This window comes from Mastomys coucha, unplaced genomic scaffold (assembly GCF_008632895.1).
Source record: "Mastomys coucha isolate ucsf_1 unplaced genomic scaffold, UCSF_Mcou_1 pScaffold5, whole genome shotgun sequence".
Taxonomy (NCBI): Eukaryota; Metazoa; Chordata; class Mammalia; order Rodentia; family Muridae; genus Mastomys; species Mastomys coucha.
This window is the reverse complement of record NW_022196911.1, coordinates 115,700,036-115,716,890: the sequence shown is the minus strand read 5'-3', so window position 1 is coordinate 115,716,890 and position 16,855 is coordinate 115,700,036. Positions and strand designations below refer to the sequence as shown.

General features: G+C 50.7%; 1 protein-coding gene across 3 annotated transcripts in view; it reads left to right on the top strand.

Moving 5' to 3' along the window:
* The window catches only part of Tbc1d16 (TBC1 domain family member 16), an 87,049-nt gene that overhangs the window by 61,350 nt on the left and 8,844 nt on the right, over window positions 1–16,855 (top strand). Inside the window, exons 4-9 of one of the 3 annotated variants that reach the window (XM_031355000.1) lie at window positions 9,538–9,657; window positions 10,438–10,585; window positions 11,459–11,626; window positions 12,106–12,254; window positions 12,998–13,132; window positions 13,983–14,169. In XM_031355000.1, the coding sequence (XP_031210860.1) occupies window positions 9,538–9,657; window positions 10,438–10,585; window positions 11,459–11,626; window positions 12,106–12,254; window positions 12,998–13,132; window positions 13,983–14,169 (907 nt within the window). Of the gene's footprint in view, window positions 1–9,495; window positions 9,658–10,437; window positions 10,586–11,458; window positions 11,627–12,105; window positions 12,255–12,997; window positions 13,133–13,982; window positions 14,170–16,855 lie in introns of all 3 variants that reach the window. The other 2 variants (XM_031354999.1, XM_031354997.1) reach the window with 2 other exon arrangements.

The window sequence follows — 16,855 nt, the reverse complement described above, 5'->3', positions numbered from 1 at the left end:
GGCCATGGCTCTAGGATGGCCGTGTGGCTGCAGAGCCTGTGGGTGCCAACCATGGCTCTAGGATGGCTCTGTGGCTACAGAGCCTGTGGGTGCCAGGCCATGGCTCTAGGATGGCTGTGTGGCTGCAGAGCCTGTGGGTGCCAGGCCATGGCTCTAGGATGGCTGTGTGGCTGCAGAGCCTGTGGGTGCCAGGCCAAGGGGCAGGGTTACTGGTGACCAAGGTGCCTGGAGGCCATTACTCAGCTGAGTGTTCAGGGTGAAAGGGAATGGTGTACTCTCTGGGGTCTTCTTTCAGAACAGACGGTGTCGCTTGGGTAAGATCGGCTCCTCTCCTGACTGGAGAGTCTCCTGAGCTGTGTGGCCACTCATCCTGTGTTGCCATTTACCCTGTGTGACATCCTTTAGTCCAGGAGCAGGGTTAGCAAAGCCACTCTCAGCCTCGGGGACTGGAGAATGGCAGCCATGAGGACAGCTAGTGTCTCTACTCCTCCCCCTTCCTTCTTCTTGCGTCTGAGGTAAGGTCTCCTGTAGCCCAGGCTGACCTTGAACTCCAGATCCTCCTGCCTCCAGCTGCCCCTGCGCTGGGATTTCGAGTCTGGCTCCCTTTCTTTCTTCTCTGAATTATCATTTTACTTTCTAATATAAATGGAAGTTCGGGCTTCGTGTAAGAACAAGCAACAGAGATAAGAATGTAGCAGATTGGCTTGGTGGTTTTGATAATTGAACTGATGATACACTAGGTCTATCAGAAAATCTGAAAAAATAAAGAACAAGGTGAGAGTAAACTTTAATTGTGCCACCTAGAAATGTCTGTTTATTTTAACATTTGTACCATATGTATGTGGATAAATCTGTAGGGTTATATTTCATATGGAGTCATGTTCACAGCACTGAATATCACATTCTTCATTTGATGTATACTGGGAACATTTTTTCTAGTTATTAAATACTCTTATGAAACATGCTATAACAACTGAATGTTGTGGTGCCCTATGACCTTGCCACCATATGTGAAAATAATGCCCTATGCTTGGAGATCTGGCAGTGATACTGAACTGACATTGGTGGGAGTCTAATGCCTCCACTGGGGAGCTGGAGAAGTGGTTCAGGGTCAAACACTTGCCACTCTGGCACAGGATCCAAGTTTGGTTCCCAGCGCCCACATCAGGCAGCTCATAGCTACCTCTGACTCCAGCTCCAGGGGAACAGACGCTCTCTCTGACCTCAGCAGGCACTGGATTCATGTGAACACACACACACACACACACACACACACACACACACCTCTAATTAAATGCAAATTAAATCCGGGCTGGGAGGATGGCTTCCTGGTTAAGACCCAGGTTTGATTCCCAGGACCATCACAACCATCTCCTAACTCCAGTTCCGGGAGATCCAGTGCCACCTTCTGGCCTCCAAGGGCATCACACGTACATGTGGTACACAAACATGCATGCAGGCAGAACACTTCTATACAGAAAATAAAAGGTAAAAATAAGAAATTTTTTAAAAAAAGGTAAAGATAAATGAAATTATAAAAAATAAAAAATAAATCTATGCAAAAAGCTCCACTGGATTGTAACTGCTGTTCAGTAACGCCCGCGTGTCTGACGAACGCAGTTTGGCCAGTATTGGTGTGTATGGTGCATCACTGCGCAGCCTCACCCCATCTCAGACAAGAAGTGCAGTCTCCATGTCTGGTAGCCCTCCCAGTCCTGCCCTGAGTGACTCACCTGCACCCTGGCGACAGTGACACTGAGTGAGCCAGAGACACACGCCACAAAAGGAAAGAAAAGCAAAATTTAAGCTTGTACATCAAACACAATGCAAAAACGAAACCCACAGATTGTACAAAGAAAAATAAACTTAGAAATCACACATCTAGTAAGAGGTTAATATCCAGGACATACAGATTTTCTAAAGCTCCCAAATAAGATGTTTTCCCAACGATACTCAAACAGGCAGCGAGCGAGAAAAGCGTCCCAGTGCTGCAGGGAGAGGCCCCGCGCCCCAGCTCTGCACGCTGTTGTAAACATAGTAGGGCTGTCACAGGGTTGGCAGGTCCACAGAGAAAGCAGAGGCTTGTGTACTGTGGGTGGGGTGAGGACTGGTCCCACTTCTGTGGGAAATGGGGGGGGGCACTTCCTCAGAAAACCTGAAAACAGAATGATTTAGAAATTCCTCTTCAGGCCTTGTACCCAAAAGGCCAGACAGCAGAGATTTGAATGGGTGCTAGTGTCAAAGAAGCATCAGGAACACAGTGGACAGACAAACAGACAAATACAATGAGGTCTGTCCGCTTCATGGAATGTCACTCCTCCTTGGAGAGCCTTGATGGCTGTGTGCTCAGTGAAACACTCCAGTCGCAGAAGGGCGAGCGCTGCATCCGCCACCCAGATGAGACCCTTGGGACAGCCAAGTTCACGTACACAGAGCATAGGATGATGTTGCAGGGGATCCAGAAGGCAGGGAAACGACAAGGAATTTCATAGATAACATAGCGCCTCTGTTTTACACCACCATGTGTTCCAGGGGAGGCAGAGAGTGATTCACTCTGTAGCACTGAACACTACCCTTAAAGATGCTTAAGCCAGGGGCCTGGAGGGTGTCTCCTGTGCTTAAGAGCACTGGCTGTTCTTGCAGAGGACCTGGGTTCAATTCCTGGCACCCATATAGCTGTTCACAGCTGGCTGTAACCTTTGTTCTAGAGGATCCGGTGCCCTCTCCTGATCTCTTTGGGAACAAGGCAAGCTTGTGATGTGCAGATATACATGCAGGCGAAAGACATGTACATAGAAAATAATATTTAAGAATCTAAAAAAAAATCTAAAACTCAGGGAACTTTATGTTTTGACAACAGCAGCAAAATTGGAAGTCAGGCCTGTGGTCCTAGCTACTCAGGAGGCTGAGATGGGGGATTGAAACTTAATAATAGTCTGGAAAACTCAGTAAGACCCTATTTCAAGTAAAAAGTAAAAAGAGGTCTGGGTGTAGCTCTGTGTCAGAGCGAGCCTGAGGATGTGGGTCCAATCCCTAGAGTAGCTCTGTGTCAGAGCGAGCCTAAGGATGTGGGTCCAATCCCTAGAGTAAGCATACTCGAGTATGTGTGCATATACACACACATCCACATATACCATACACACTACACATACACAGAGACCATATACACACCACACACACACTGCACACACCACAAACACACTGCACACAAACACATACACAATACACACACCCCACACATACCACATACACTGCACACATGCGCATACACATATTCTTCACACACACACAATACACACATACATCATACATACACACCACACATACATACTACACACCACACACACACATACACACACACACTGGACACACATACTATACATACACCATGCATACGCTGCATACACATACACTGGATGCACACACTGCACATACAACACATACATATACACTACACATACCACACTCACTGCACATACCTCACACACACTGCACACACACACTGTACACATCCAGACATATACACACAGCACACACACACTGCATACATAGTACACACACATACTTCGGTTTCTGTCATTTTGGGGTTAGTCATTTGAGTACATTTGTGTGCAGATGGCATCGCACAGTGAGTGCGCTCTGTTTTGATCTGGCTTCCTTTGCTCGGTATAATTGCCTGTGCTGTGTTGCCTGTGTGCCTGTGGCCCAGCCTTTGTCACTGAACACCTTTCGTGGTCTACGTGCCACACTATTCATCTTTTCGCCTGGGTTGTTCTGGGTCTTGGTTCTCACGTTTAGCGCACTGTACACATGGGCCTAAGCGACCTGTGTCTTCCCACACAGCACCCAGGAGTGCACTGTCTGATTGTACAAGCAGAGGCTTGCCGCTTGCCCCAGGCTGCCCTCGAACCACAGTCCTCCTGCCTCAGCCTCCCCAAGATCAGGATTACAAGCCTGTGCAGCCTCGCCTGGCTGAGTCTGCATTTAAGAGTTTCTTATAAATATTCAAGACACGAGTTCAGTTGGACGTGTTTTGTGGGAATTTTCTCTCAGACTGTGACTTTCTCTCTCTCTCTCTGTCTCTCTCTCTTTTTCGTTTGATGAGGGCGCTTTGATGAGAAGTTTTCTGCTTTTACTACCTTTGTGGTTTGTAGGGTGTAAGCCAAACCTGCCCTGTTGCAAGCTCTCAGATGCCAGAATATCTTTGAGATTACTGATATTGATACAGGGGGTTGGTTTTATATTATGATTATATTTTTAAATTACATTTATTAATTTGTATGTTTGTGTGCTTGCTTTGGGCTGTACAGGTAAGCCTCAGTGCGTGTGTGGAGGTCAGAGGACAGTCTGCAGGAGTCGGTTCTCTTTCCACCATATGGGTCCTTCGGATCCAAATCGAGTTGTCAGGCTCCGTGGCGAGAGACTTTATTTACTGGGCCATCTCGTTAACTCAAAGGTGGTGGTTGTCAGGGAGTTCCCCAGGTTTTCCCTTTTCACATTATGATCTATAATCTGTCTTTAGCTAATGTTGGCGTGTGGCATGAGGGAGTTGACTTTAATTTGTCTCGTGGAGACATCCACACACCCATTGAGAATGCGGACCTGGTGTGCCTTCCCGGACTGACTGATTTCTCTCAGCAGCCATATGTTTTCAGCGTGGAGGTCTTACCTGTGATCTCTATTCACTGGTGCATGTACGTGTTCAATGCATGTGGGCACACGTGTGTGGATGCAGGTGAGCACGGGTGTGTGCATGCCTGTGGAGGCTGCATCTCGTGTCTTCCTTCATCAGACTACTCCTGGTCTCTCAGTGAACCCAGAGCCCCTGCTTCTGCTTGGCTAGCCAGCCAGCATGCTCCGCCTCCCAAGCACTGGGGAGATGACGTTGGGTTTTAGGGTGATGTTGGGTTTTATTTGGGTTCTGGGGGTCCAGAATTTGGTGGCTGTGCTCCCAGGGCAAGGCTTTATCCGCCGGGCCGTCCCCCTCGACCGTGGCTTCATTTCTGGCATAAGTTAAATGTGCTCTTCCGTTTTCCAGTTGTGTCTGGATGGTTCAAGGAGGCAGGCCATTCTTCTCTATCAATCTCCTAGCCTATAAACTCGCTCAGTCTACTCACTGGCTCTCACAGTTGTTTTATAATTCCCCAGAGAGCCTTCATGTAAACAGTCAGACCCGCTGCTCTCTCTCCTCCCGTCTTTCTGGTCCCCCTTCCTCTTCCTGTCTTGGGCAGAGGTGAGGGTGGGCACTGGAGGATACAGGATACAGCGGAAGCCAGTGCCATTACCCAGCTCCTGGTTTGTTTTAATGTAGTTTTAGTTGTTTACTTTTTAGATTTATTTATTTTATGTGTATGGGTGTTTTGCCAACACGCTTGTCTGTGTACCGTGTGTGTGTGTGTGTGTGTGTGTGTGTGTGTGTGTCTGGTGCCTCAGAGGTCAGAAGATGTTGGGTCCCATGGAACTGGAGTTACAGAGGCTGTGAGAGCCATGATAGGTGCTGGGACCCAAACTGTAGTCCTTTGCAAGAGCATCCAGTGTTAACCTCTGAGCTGTCTCTCCAGCCCCAAGCTCCTGTTTTTGAGGGAAATGATCCCATCCTTCTAGAACCGCTAAGTCTGACGTTCGCTGTAGAGTGTGCACTGTGTCCTTCCTCTTCTGAGAACGGTCTCCTCTGTTTCTAGTCTGTGGGTTTTGTCAATTCTGCCATTAGGATGGATGTCCTATATCTATTCATGCATGTGATTCTGTGACTCTCGTCCTTGAATTAATTGCTAGAAAGGAAATAAAATGATCAGAACACCCAGTATGTTAAGCCTTTTGCATTTTATTTCCAGATTGACATTCAGAGAAATCAAGCAGTCTGCTACACTCCTCTAAGCTGTCCCAAGGTGTTCCTGAGGACCCTGGATGATGATGATGATGATGATGATGATGATGATGGTGATGATGGTGATGATGATGATGATGATGATGGTGATGATGGTGATGATGGTGATGATGGTGATGATGATGATTTTGTTTGCCTGTTTGGTTTGTTTTTGAGGTAGGGCCTCAGGTGCTCTGTCCTGGCCTCTAGGATGACTTGAACCCCCGATCTTTTAGCCTTTTCCTCTCAATTTCTGGAATTACAGGCATAAGCCAGCCCTCCTAGCTTCAATTTTAAATATTTATTTTTTTATTCTTAGCTATGTATTTCTCTGTGTATGAGTACAGATGTTCTCAGAGGCCAGAAGAGGATGCCAGATGATCCCCTGAAACTGGAGTTACAGGGAGTGGCAGGGAGTTGTGAGCGGCCTGATGGGGGTGCTAGGAACTGAACTTGGATCTGCTGTAAGAACAGGACTCACACTTAACTGTGAGCCGTCTCTCTGGCCCCTGGCTAAGATTTTATAATCTTTGAATTACCACCAATTTAATACCTACCTTCAGAACAGTCTCTTTCACACGTGAAGTCATTTTATTACTCTAGATATGAGTAAATATAGGAAAAACTATTTAAAATAGTAAAAAAAAAATAGTTTTTGTGTATTCTCCAGCAAATTCTTTTCTTTTTGACATTCTCCTGTGTAGAATTCATTTCTATAATTTATGTGCATTTTTATATATTGACACTATTAATCTTTATCATATACAGTATGCGAGCAGTTTGTTCTTTGTATTATTATCATTATTAACATGCATTTATTTGTTTTGTTTTTGTTTTTGTCTTGTTTTGTTTTTTGAGTCAGCATCTCCTGAGTTTTGAGTTAGCCTCCAGCTCCCTGTGTCCGCTAACCCGTGCTGACTTCAGGCTCCTCCATTTCCGGAGCACCGCCTTATGGGCTTGCACTACCACACCCGGCTTGATAGACTTTTAGCTTGATTGTGTCAGGTTCATTGCAGAGATTTCCCATGTGTCCTTGGTGCCATGGGGACCCAGACACCCCAGCTTCAGCATCAGCCATGAGATCACGGACAGACCACATTGATGAAGTCCACAGTTTGCACAAGGCATTCTCTAGCTGTTGTGTGCTCCCGGGTTTGGGACACACGACCCTGGGGTGTCATAGAGAGGGTTGCGTTGTCTCATGCTCCACAGTGTGTGTCTCCTCTCCGCCAGCTCCTGGTAAATGCTGATATTTTAACTGTCTGCGTAGCTCTCCTTTTCCTGAATGTCACCATGCTGACATTGGGGCAGGAAGCCTGCTCACATAACCCTTGTGTTCTGGAAACATCTTACCTCCTGCACACTCCTCACTCCCAGGGACCACAGGGGGCCTCTGCTTGTGGCCTGGCTCAGCTGCCCACTCTGTGGGGTTCTGGGAGGTTAGTGGTGTAGCATGTTATGGTGACCCGGTAGCGATGAAAGAGGAGCACGCCAAGGAGAGAGACAACTGCTTTGCACATGGCTTATCGATAGCATGCACGATGCGGTCGGCAGCAGATCTTGGCAGACTCTCACCTAGACTGTGGGTGAGGATTTTCCAGTGTACAGAAAGACGCAGGGTCCACTCAGGGAGATGAGGGCGCATCCTGGGCCTAAGGGAGGACTCCTGCGGGGATGACTCCCTGGCACACAGGTTGGGAAGGAGGGCCACAACACACACTGGGCAGGCATTCTGGGTACCTTGAGAGGCTCTGCCTTCTCCTTGATGGCTGAGAGAGGAGGGGCTCGACCCAGGCTTGCAAGGGAGCTGTGCACTGGGTGTGTACACTGGGGCCTCTGCTCCAGCAGAGAGCTAGCCGCACTGAGCCACTTGGCTGGTTCTTGCCTTTGCCTAGACCATGCCTTAGCTGTTGTCTGCAGAGCAGCAGGGCAAAATCTCCAGGATTTAACCAGTGATGCCCCAAACTATAGAATTAAATATTTTGCAAAAGAAAATGTAAATAATCGGTGGATTTTTTTTTTTGTTTGAAGTAAAATGACAAGGGAGCATAGCATACTGCACACTTAGAGGGCAGACCTCAGGTTCCAGGCGTAGCTCCACTCGCTGCTAGCTGTGTGACCTTGGGGAAATTGCATGGCCTCTCTGGGCCTTAGTTTCATTTTCTGAACAGTGGGATAATCCCATTCCTCATGTAATAAGATCATGTGCTATAAAAACACACAGGGCCGGGCCCAGGGCTCAGTGGGTTTGGTCCCTAGCAGATCCGCAAGAACAGCTAGCATTCTTGCAGTCTCCTGACAGTGGGAACTGGGTGTCTCTGACTCTTTGGCCTGCTTTTTGGGATCCCCCTTCTCCTGCTGGGTTGACTCGTCCAACCTTGCTGTGAGGGCTGGTGCCTGGTCATATCGTGACTTGTTCTGCCACGTTTGGTTGGGATCCCTGGGAGGCCTGCTCTATTCTAAACGGAGACAGAAGAGGACTGGATCTGGGAGGAAGGGAGGGGAAGGGGGGGTGAAGGCTTGGTTGGCTTGTGATATATGAAAGAATAATAAATAAGTAAATAACAGGCCATTTACCACCCACTGTTTCCTCAGTGCTGGGGAAAGCAGAGGCAGGAGGAACCCTGGGACCTGTGCCGGGCAGCCAGTCTGGCCACTCAGTGAGCCCCAGGGTCACTGAGGGATGGATGGAGGAGGAGCCCCAGTGTTGACTCCGGCCTTTACACACACTGTCCCCCACAGCACACGGGAAGTGGCCAAGCCCACGGCCACAAGTCTTTACGGATGCTTCCAGTTAGCAGTATTTAAGTTAGTTATACTAGTTAGTCAGTCAGTTAGTTAATATTAGTAGCCCCTGTGTTTCCTCCAGTATGTCTTTAAGAAACAGAAGAAGCTGGGCGGGTGGTGGCGCACGCTTTTAATCCCAGCACTTGGGAGGTAGAGGCAGGTGGATCTCTGAGTTTGAGGCCAGCCTGGTCTACAGAGTGAGTTCCAGGACAGCCAGGGCTACACAGAGAAACCCTGTCTCAAAAACAAAAAACAAACAAAACAAAACAAAACAAAACAAAGAAAGAAAGAAAGAAAGAAAGAAAGAAAGAAAGAAAGAAAGAAAGAAAGGAAGAAAGAAACAGAAGAAATCTAAGCCTATGTGGAAGCCCCACCCTGTCCAAGCTGACAGGCCGCTGTCCTTCACAGGCCCCAGGGGCTTTACAGTTGCTCATTCCACACATAGTCTGTTGCTACCTCCGTTTTATAAATAAGACGTAAAGGCTCAGAGAGGCCTGGTAAACCCCCTTAAGTCACTCCGGAGCGGGTCTGAGCTCTCTTCTCTGCTGTCCTGACAATCTGCTACCTGTATCAAGGTACTGCAGATTCTGCTCATGAAAAAACAACAACCAAACAAAAACTGCTTTCCCATTCAAACCAGAGTATCACTATTCTCAGAGTGATGGGATCTGCTCTCTCAATGGCATCGTTCACTGACATCTGGGTGGCGGTTTCCGCAGGGCGTGCTCCATCACGTCCTCTGTATTTAAGCCCAGGGTATATATTACATGCCCCCTCCTCATCCTTTCCCTGGGATAGCATAGCACAGAAATATGAGATCCTTACACCACCTCCTCCACCAGCTCCCCCTCCAGCTCCGATGCCAACCTGCGGTTCTCTGACAGCAATGGCCTCCTGCAGACGCCTCGCTGGGATGAGCCACAGCGGGGATGTGCTCTGGAGCAGATCTGCGGTGTGTTCCGAGTGGACCTGGGCCACATGCGCTCCCTGAGGCTCTTCTTCAGGTGAGAAGCACCCCTCTGCTTCCTGGAAGCATGTATGTGTGCCTGGATGTATGTGCATGTATATTTGTGTCTATAAGCACACATGTGGGGGGAGGGGCACATACAGCCTGGCACATTTTCCAATTTTGTGTGCATCAGAGGGCTGCAGCGGGTCTAGCTAATGCTAGCCATTTCCTACCAGAGGCCAGGCCTTCAGGAAAGAAAGCCCAGCAGGTGGGTGCTGAGAGATCATCTGCACAGCTGACACCAGCACTGGCCTCCAGACAGAGGCGGCTTTTCCTTCCTAAACCCCAGTGGCAGCCTCTTGACTGTGGTTCCCACATAGCCCAAGTCAGCGCCCGCCAAAAGTACCTGTAGGAACCCCAGACCGTATTCCAGCCTTCCTCTGAGAGCGCTCAAGTGGTCAGGGTGACAGCCTTGAAGGAGATTTTGGGAAACCCTCTCCTCTATCCTCTTATGATCCAGCCATGAGCTTAGAAGAGGGTTGAGAAACCCCTTCCGGGGTTGAGGTCTCCATCCAGCAAGCCAGCCCTAGCACACTCCTCCGGGGCCCCAGGGCGGCTCAGGAATGGCGGGCCAAGGGTCCTCTGGATTCAGTCGCTTTGTTTTCTAGGTAGAGGGGTACTGAGTTTTGTTGACTCTGCTCCCCACACAAGCAGCCAGACTCCCCCGGGGCTCACTGTTTCCTGCCTGAGGTGGCTGACAGTGGGCTCTGATTAAACTCGGAAATCAAAACCCGTGTTAATGCGTTCACCCCTCCCCCGCCCTGTGGCCCTTCAGTGATGAGGCTTGCACGAGCGGCCAGCTGGTGGTGGCCAGCCGAGAGAGCCAATACAAGATTTTTCACTTTCACCACGGCGGCCTGGACAAGCTCTCCGAGGTGTTCCAGCAATGGAAATTCTGCACGGAGACACACCTCAGGGATCAGGTAGCCCAGCCTGACAGTGGGGCGGGACGTGGTTGGCTATGGTGGGTCTGGATCTGTCCCAGCACACCTTCCTCGGGGGTGTCTGGCTCTGGGGACTCCCCTCTGAGGAGTATGGCATTTGGCCGTCTGTGGTTCGAAGTGGTTGACATTAGTGTGCTTTGGGGCTGAAATCTGTGCCCAGGCCTTTCTGGAAGTCACTTTGAGCATTTGAAGATTCATGTTTTCACAAGGCTTTCTGCCATATTTTGCTCAGTCTGCATACAGAGGTAATAAGAGCCTCTTGTCACCTGTTTAAGATACTGTATGTGCTTATTAGAACTGGGGGCGTGGGTGAGGGCTGACTTTACAGCTCTACCCTCCCGTAGAGCCTCCTGCTGGCTCCTCTTATTACGATAGTGGCAAATGCCCCCCCCCTGCAATGAGCAACCTTTGATTTTTGAATTAAATGTCAGCTGCGGTTTCGCCCTGGACTCGTGACTGCGCATGGAGACAGTCTGACAGTCTAGCTCCCTGCTCGTCCGAACAGCGGGCCTTTGTATGTGGCCGATCGAATGGAATCTATTGCAGGCTTTCCCTGGCAGAGGGACGTTGGGCTGTAAGGGGTATTAATTCTGGTTTTCTTTGCGGCTGGGGCAGGAAGGGGATGGGGGCAGTGGAGGCTGTGAGTTGCAAAGGGAGAGAGATTTTAGGATGAAGGTATTTTCATTTTAATTGTGTCTAATTACACTTGCCATTTAGGAGTTGTGTGCTCAGACAGCGCCGCCCCTCCTCCCAGAGGAGAGAGTGGCTTTGACATCCTGGGAACAGCGTCTCAGGCTTCAAAAGCCCAGGCTCTGAGATCTGCTCTCCACCGGGTCCCTCCCACCCGTCCAGCAGGTCACGGATGAGAGGACATGCATGCAGTTCTCCATCCGACGGCCCAAGCTACCGTCCTCTGAAATCCACCCGGAGGAGAGCCTGTACCGGAGGCTGGATGTGTCCTCCTGGCTCAACCACCTGAATGACCTGGGCCAGGTGGAGGAGGAGTACAAGCTACGCCAGGTAGGGAGGGGACACCTGGCCAGCCTCCACAGAGCCCTTCAGACAAGCAGCAGGGATGGAGGGTGGGTGGCCAGTCACCGCCTTGGAGGGCCAGTCCCTGGCGTCAGGTTCTGTCCGAGGCCTCGATGAAGCACATTCAGCTTCATTGAAAAGACAATTGCAGAGTTTGGGGATCCCATGAGGGCCCTGCGGACTCTTCAGTGTTGAAACCCCCAGGATTAATCCATGACGTGAGAACAGCTTGTTGATCTCAGAGTGCCACCCCGGGGGGGCTTTGACATTGAAATGAGCCAGTTTGTATCCTGTATGGGAATGCCTCTCCAGCACTTTCCCCTTGTAAACATGTGCAAATTGCTGGGGTCTGAATCGAGGCTGCTAAAGGACCCACAACACCCTTCTCTGGGGATTTGGGGGTTCTTTGAGCTGCCCTGTTTTATACTCTTTCCCCCCACCCCCTCAATTTGTACTGCTTCCTCCAGGCCATTTTCTTTGGTGGCATTGATGTGTCGATCCGGGGGGAGGTCTGGCCCTTCCTGCTGCACTATTATAGCCACGAGTCCACGTCGGAGGAACGAGAGGCACTTCGGTTGCAGAAGCGAAAGGAATACGCAGCTATCCAGCAAAAGAGGTGCATTCAGAAGTCCTTTCAAATCTCAGGGGGAAAGTGCAATTCACCGCTGACCTTGTATTCTATGGACCATGGTTTCTTAGAACCGTGAGTCACCCAAGAGCCACCACCATCCGCAGGACAAGGGCAGTCACTAAACAGCACCTCTAGCACCTTGGTCCAGGCCCCTTAGTTCACACGCCAAGAGTTTTAGAATTTGTGTTTAACAGACTTAACTTGGGGCCAGTGTTCACTACTTAGTGTGAACCAGTGTTCCAGCTGGGCTGGAAGCCTGACTTCAGAGGCTAAAGGTTGCCTCCACCTGGGTTTCACGACCCACAGGCTGCAGTCAGCTCTCCTCTGAGGGGCTAGACCTGTTAGATGAGTCAAAATGAGGATAGCCTTGAATACAGCCCCCTACACACATATACATGGCACACACATACATGCGCACACACATGTGCATATCCTGTTGGGAGCAAGAGGGCTGGTGTTGACAGTACACGCACATGTGCACACCCACACAAACATACATACGGCACACACACACACACACACACATACACACACACACACACACACATGGGAGCTGGAGGGTTGACTGCTCATAGCCCTAGCAGCAGAGGTTAGAGCTCAGTGGAGCACAGGCTTCTGCTTCCCCGTTGTGCAGCCACTCCAGGTCCCCAGGGACCACCTTAGTTTTCCCTCCCTGGTACTCCGGGCACCCCTTCCATAGCTGACCTCAGGACCTGTCTGCCTCACAGGCTCTCCATGACTCCCGAGGAGCACAGAGCCTTCTGGCGTAATGTGCAGTTCACTGTGGACAAAGACGTTGTTCGGACAGATAGGAACAACCAGTTCTTCCGAGGGGAGGACAATCCAAATGTGGAGAGCATGAGGTACTGGATGATTCTGGCCTCCCTGTCACTCTCTTTGACACCCCCTCCCCATCTGCTGTGCAGTGCTCCCCAGGCCCAGAACAGGGGACCCACAAGCTACTCCAGCAGAGGTCTCAGCTTCTGAACCTTGTGGTGACCACAAAGTCCTGTCCAACGGTACCAGCAAAGCCCACGGTCCCTCTCCTTACTCGGCCCCTGTTTACTAAGGACAATGCTGCCCAACCCCACCACTGTCTTCTCATCTCATGGATGGAGGTCAGACACCATGCAGAACCAGAGGCTGCTATCCTTTATACTCTGCAGCAGCCTGGCCAATAGCTGCATAAAATTAACAGCCACCGGGCAGTGGTGGCACACGCCTTTAATCCCAGCACTTTGGAGGCAGAGGCAGGCGGATTTCTGAGTTCGAGGCCAGCCTGGTCTACAGAGTGAGTTCCAGGACAGCCAGGGCTACACAGAGAAACCCTGTCTCAAAAAAAAACATTAAAAAAAAAAAATCCTGCCCGCATTCCTGCGCAGCCTCTGCCCTTCTCTTCGCTGCAGCCCCGGCTAATGGTTGTCATCACTTGCAAAGGGAGTCCCACTGATTTACTTCCCTCAGAATCTAGACTTTTTTTTTTTTGAAAAGGCAGTTTTCCCTGTGTAGTTCTGGCTATCTCAGGCTGACCTCAAAATCAAAAGGACTGTATTGTCTACCAAGTGTCTACCAAGTTCACCACACCCAGCCAATACCCCACACTCTTGAGATAGGGTTTGTGGCACCTGGACCCAGCACTGTCACCACAAGCCTTGGTGGAGACAGCAAGGGTAGGATGGCTCAAGCCACCTCTGCTCCCCACTGCCCCACCAGGAGGATCCTGCTGAACTACGCCGTGTACAACCCAGCCATCGGCTACTCACAGGGCATGTCAGACCTGGTGGCGCCTATCCTGGCTGAGGTCTTGGATGAATCAGACACGTTCTGGTGCTTCGTGGGCTTGATGCAGAACACCATCTTTGTCAGCTCTCCCAGGGATGAGGACATGGAGAGACAGCTGGTGAGGCGTGGAGCTGTGTGTGTTGTGTGTGTGTGTGTGTGTGTGTGCACTGAAGGTCTCAGAGAGATAGCAGCACACTGTTCCGTTGCTGCTTGGGCCTTGATGGTGAGATGCAGCCATGGAATCGTGGGGCCAGAGGTGAGCAGGGTACCAGTATCTCTGCTGACAGGACCCGGGCCTTCTGGGAAGGGCCAGCTAGTCACCTACAGGAGATGTACATCTGGGTCTGAGTCAGCCTCTAATCCATTCCTCTTGAAACACCAGAGGACAACTGTTCAGGGTCCTACCCTGGTGGCTTCCTGCCTTCTGCAGGGCCATTAATCCAGCCTCCTCGATAGGCCAAGGAAAGAGAGGTCCATGCTGCCTGGTTCAGGTATGTGTGACTAGCAGAGCCCAATACACACAGTTAGGGTAGCTGTGTGCAGTGGGACATCCAGCAGGCAAGTCTCACATCTCCACCCCAAAAAGCTGACCTTTTTGTGAGACTCAGCTGACACTGGCCACAAGCCCTCCCCCACAGAGATCAGCTGTACACAAACCAGGCAGCACCAGGTGACGGGGACTAGATCTTGTCACTGCAACACATCTGCATTTGTGTCAAGTCCCTGCCTAGTTCCAGGTCCTAGATGTAGGTAGCCTGCCCTCACTCCTGCAGATGGCATGGCCTGGAAGCAGGTAAGCTGACAGAATGAACGTGTGAAATGGACCCTGGAGACGGGAGTCCCAGGTACCCCCTCCCATGGCTGTGTCTATTGCATATGGGTCAGACCTCAAACATTGGAGACACAGCTAAACAGAGGGTTTTGGATAATCATGATCAGTGGCCTCTTGCTGGATGTGGTGTGCCTCATGCCGTGAGGGCAGAGCTGGGGGAGGGCAAAAAGCATGTCCCATAGATCAACCACTGGGAACAGAGGGCTGAGCACAGCAAAGGTATGAGGGAAAAGCAGCCGGCTGCAGGAGGAACGGAGCGTCCTGGCAGTTGTGCAGATTGGACACCCATCAGAGAGCTGTCAGCTATATGGTGGCCTTGGGCCACAGACTGGAAATCCTGGCCTGTCAGGAAGAACTCCTGGACTCCAGAGCCACACAGCTCCAGGAAACAACAGTGTGCCTATTTTGGAGAGGTGCAGAGCCTGAGGCCCTGCTGTGCTCAGCAGCACTGACCCTAACCAGGCACAGGTCCCTGCTGCAATGCATCCTACATGCCTGTGATGTCAGGTTTCCGAGGTACCCAGGGAGGCAATTACAGGGTCTGACGCCATCACTCTGCAGTCTGGCGGCACATGGCCAGTGACTCATTAGCTGCTGGAGACTGGTTTTCTGGTGGCGTCAGTGAGCTCGGCAGCCCTCACCCGGTGCTGCCAGAAATAGCCTCTGTTGTCGTCAAGTCCCATGCAACCTGGTGACCTGACACACAGGAATCTAGGGTCTAGAAACTCTCCCTTAATCAGCTCTGGGAGTTGCTGGACTGTGGTGAATGGAGGAGCTCATCCCGCCTGGTGGGGCATGCATTAGAAACACCCCCTGGGGGTCGGCTGAGGCTGGGGGATGACTTCACACTGAGTCAGATACTGTGCCTAGGGCATACTGCATAGGGCGTTCTGCGCCATGGTCTCCTTCAGGTGTGATCGAGGTTCCAGTGGTGGAGGCTGGGGGTGGGGGGTAGTGGTGACTCAGACAGTCAAGTGTCTCTTGTACAAGTGTTTGGACCTGAGCCCAGATCCCCAGAACCCAGGTAAATGCTGGGTGTGTACTGGGGAAGTTCACGCAGGTAGATCCTTGGAGCTTGCTGCCTAGCACAGCCGAGCTAATTGGCAAGTCCTAGGCTCAGTGAGTGACTCCATCTCAGGCTGGCCCAGAAGTTACAATCATGTGCTGCTCTTGCAGAGGACCTGGGTTTGATTCCTAGCACTCACACCAGGCAGCTCACAATTGCCTGTAACCCCAGTTTCAGAGAGCTCTAACTCCTCTGGCCTCCCCGGCTACCTGAAGTCATCTGCAGAAACTACACACATAATTTAGAATAAGGGCTGGAGAGATAGCTCAGTGGTTAAGAGCACCGACTGCTCTTGTGGAGGGCTGGATCTGGATCCCGGGACCCATATGGTGGCTCCCAACCATCTGTAACTCCAGTTCCAGGGGTCCACCCCCTCTTCTGGCCTCCTTGAACACCAGGCACTGGTGTGGCCACAGACCCACGGGCAGATCACTCATACACACAAAATAAATCGTTTCAAATTTTAAAATAATACAATAAGTCCCTTTTAAAAAATAAAATAAAATAAGGTAAGCTCTTAGAAGACACTCAGTGTCACACACATTCATGCATGTGTGCTTACACGCACACACACACACTCACTCACACAGGGGGTGAGGAGGGGAGACCCAGCAGCAGGCTGACATGGTTGTCTGGCTGATGTGTTCACACACACACACACACACACACACTCACATGGCGGGGGGGAGACCCAGCAGCAGGCTGACATGGTTGTCTGGCTAATGTGTTCACACACACACACACACTCACTCACACGGGGTGGGAGGGGAGACCCAGCAGCAGGCTGACATGGTTGTCTGGCTGATGTGTTTACACACACACACACACACACACACACACACACACACTCACACGGGGTGGGGGAGGGGAGACCCAGCAGCAGGCTGACATGTTTGTATGGCTGAT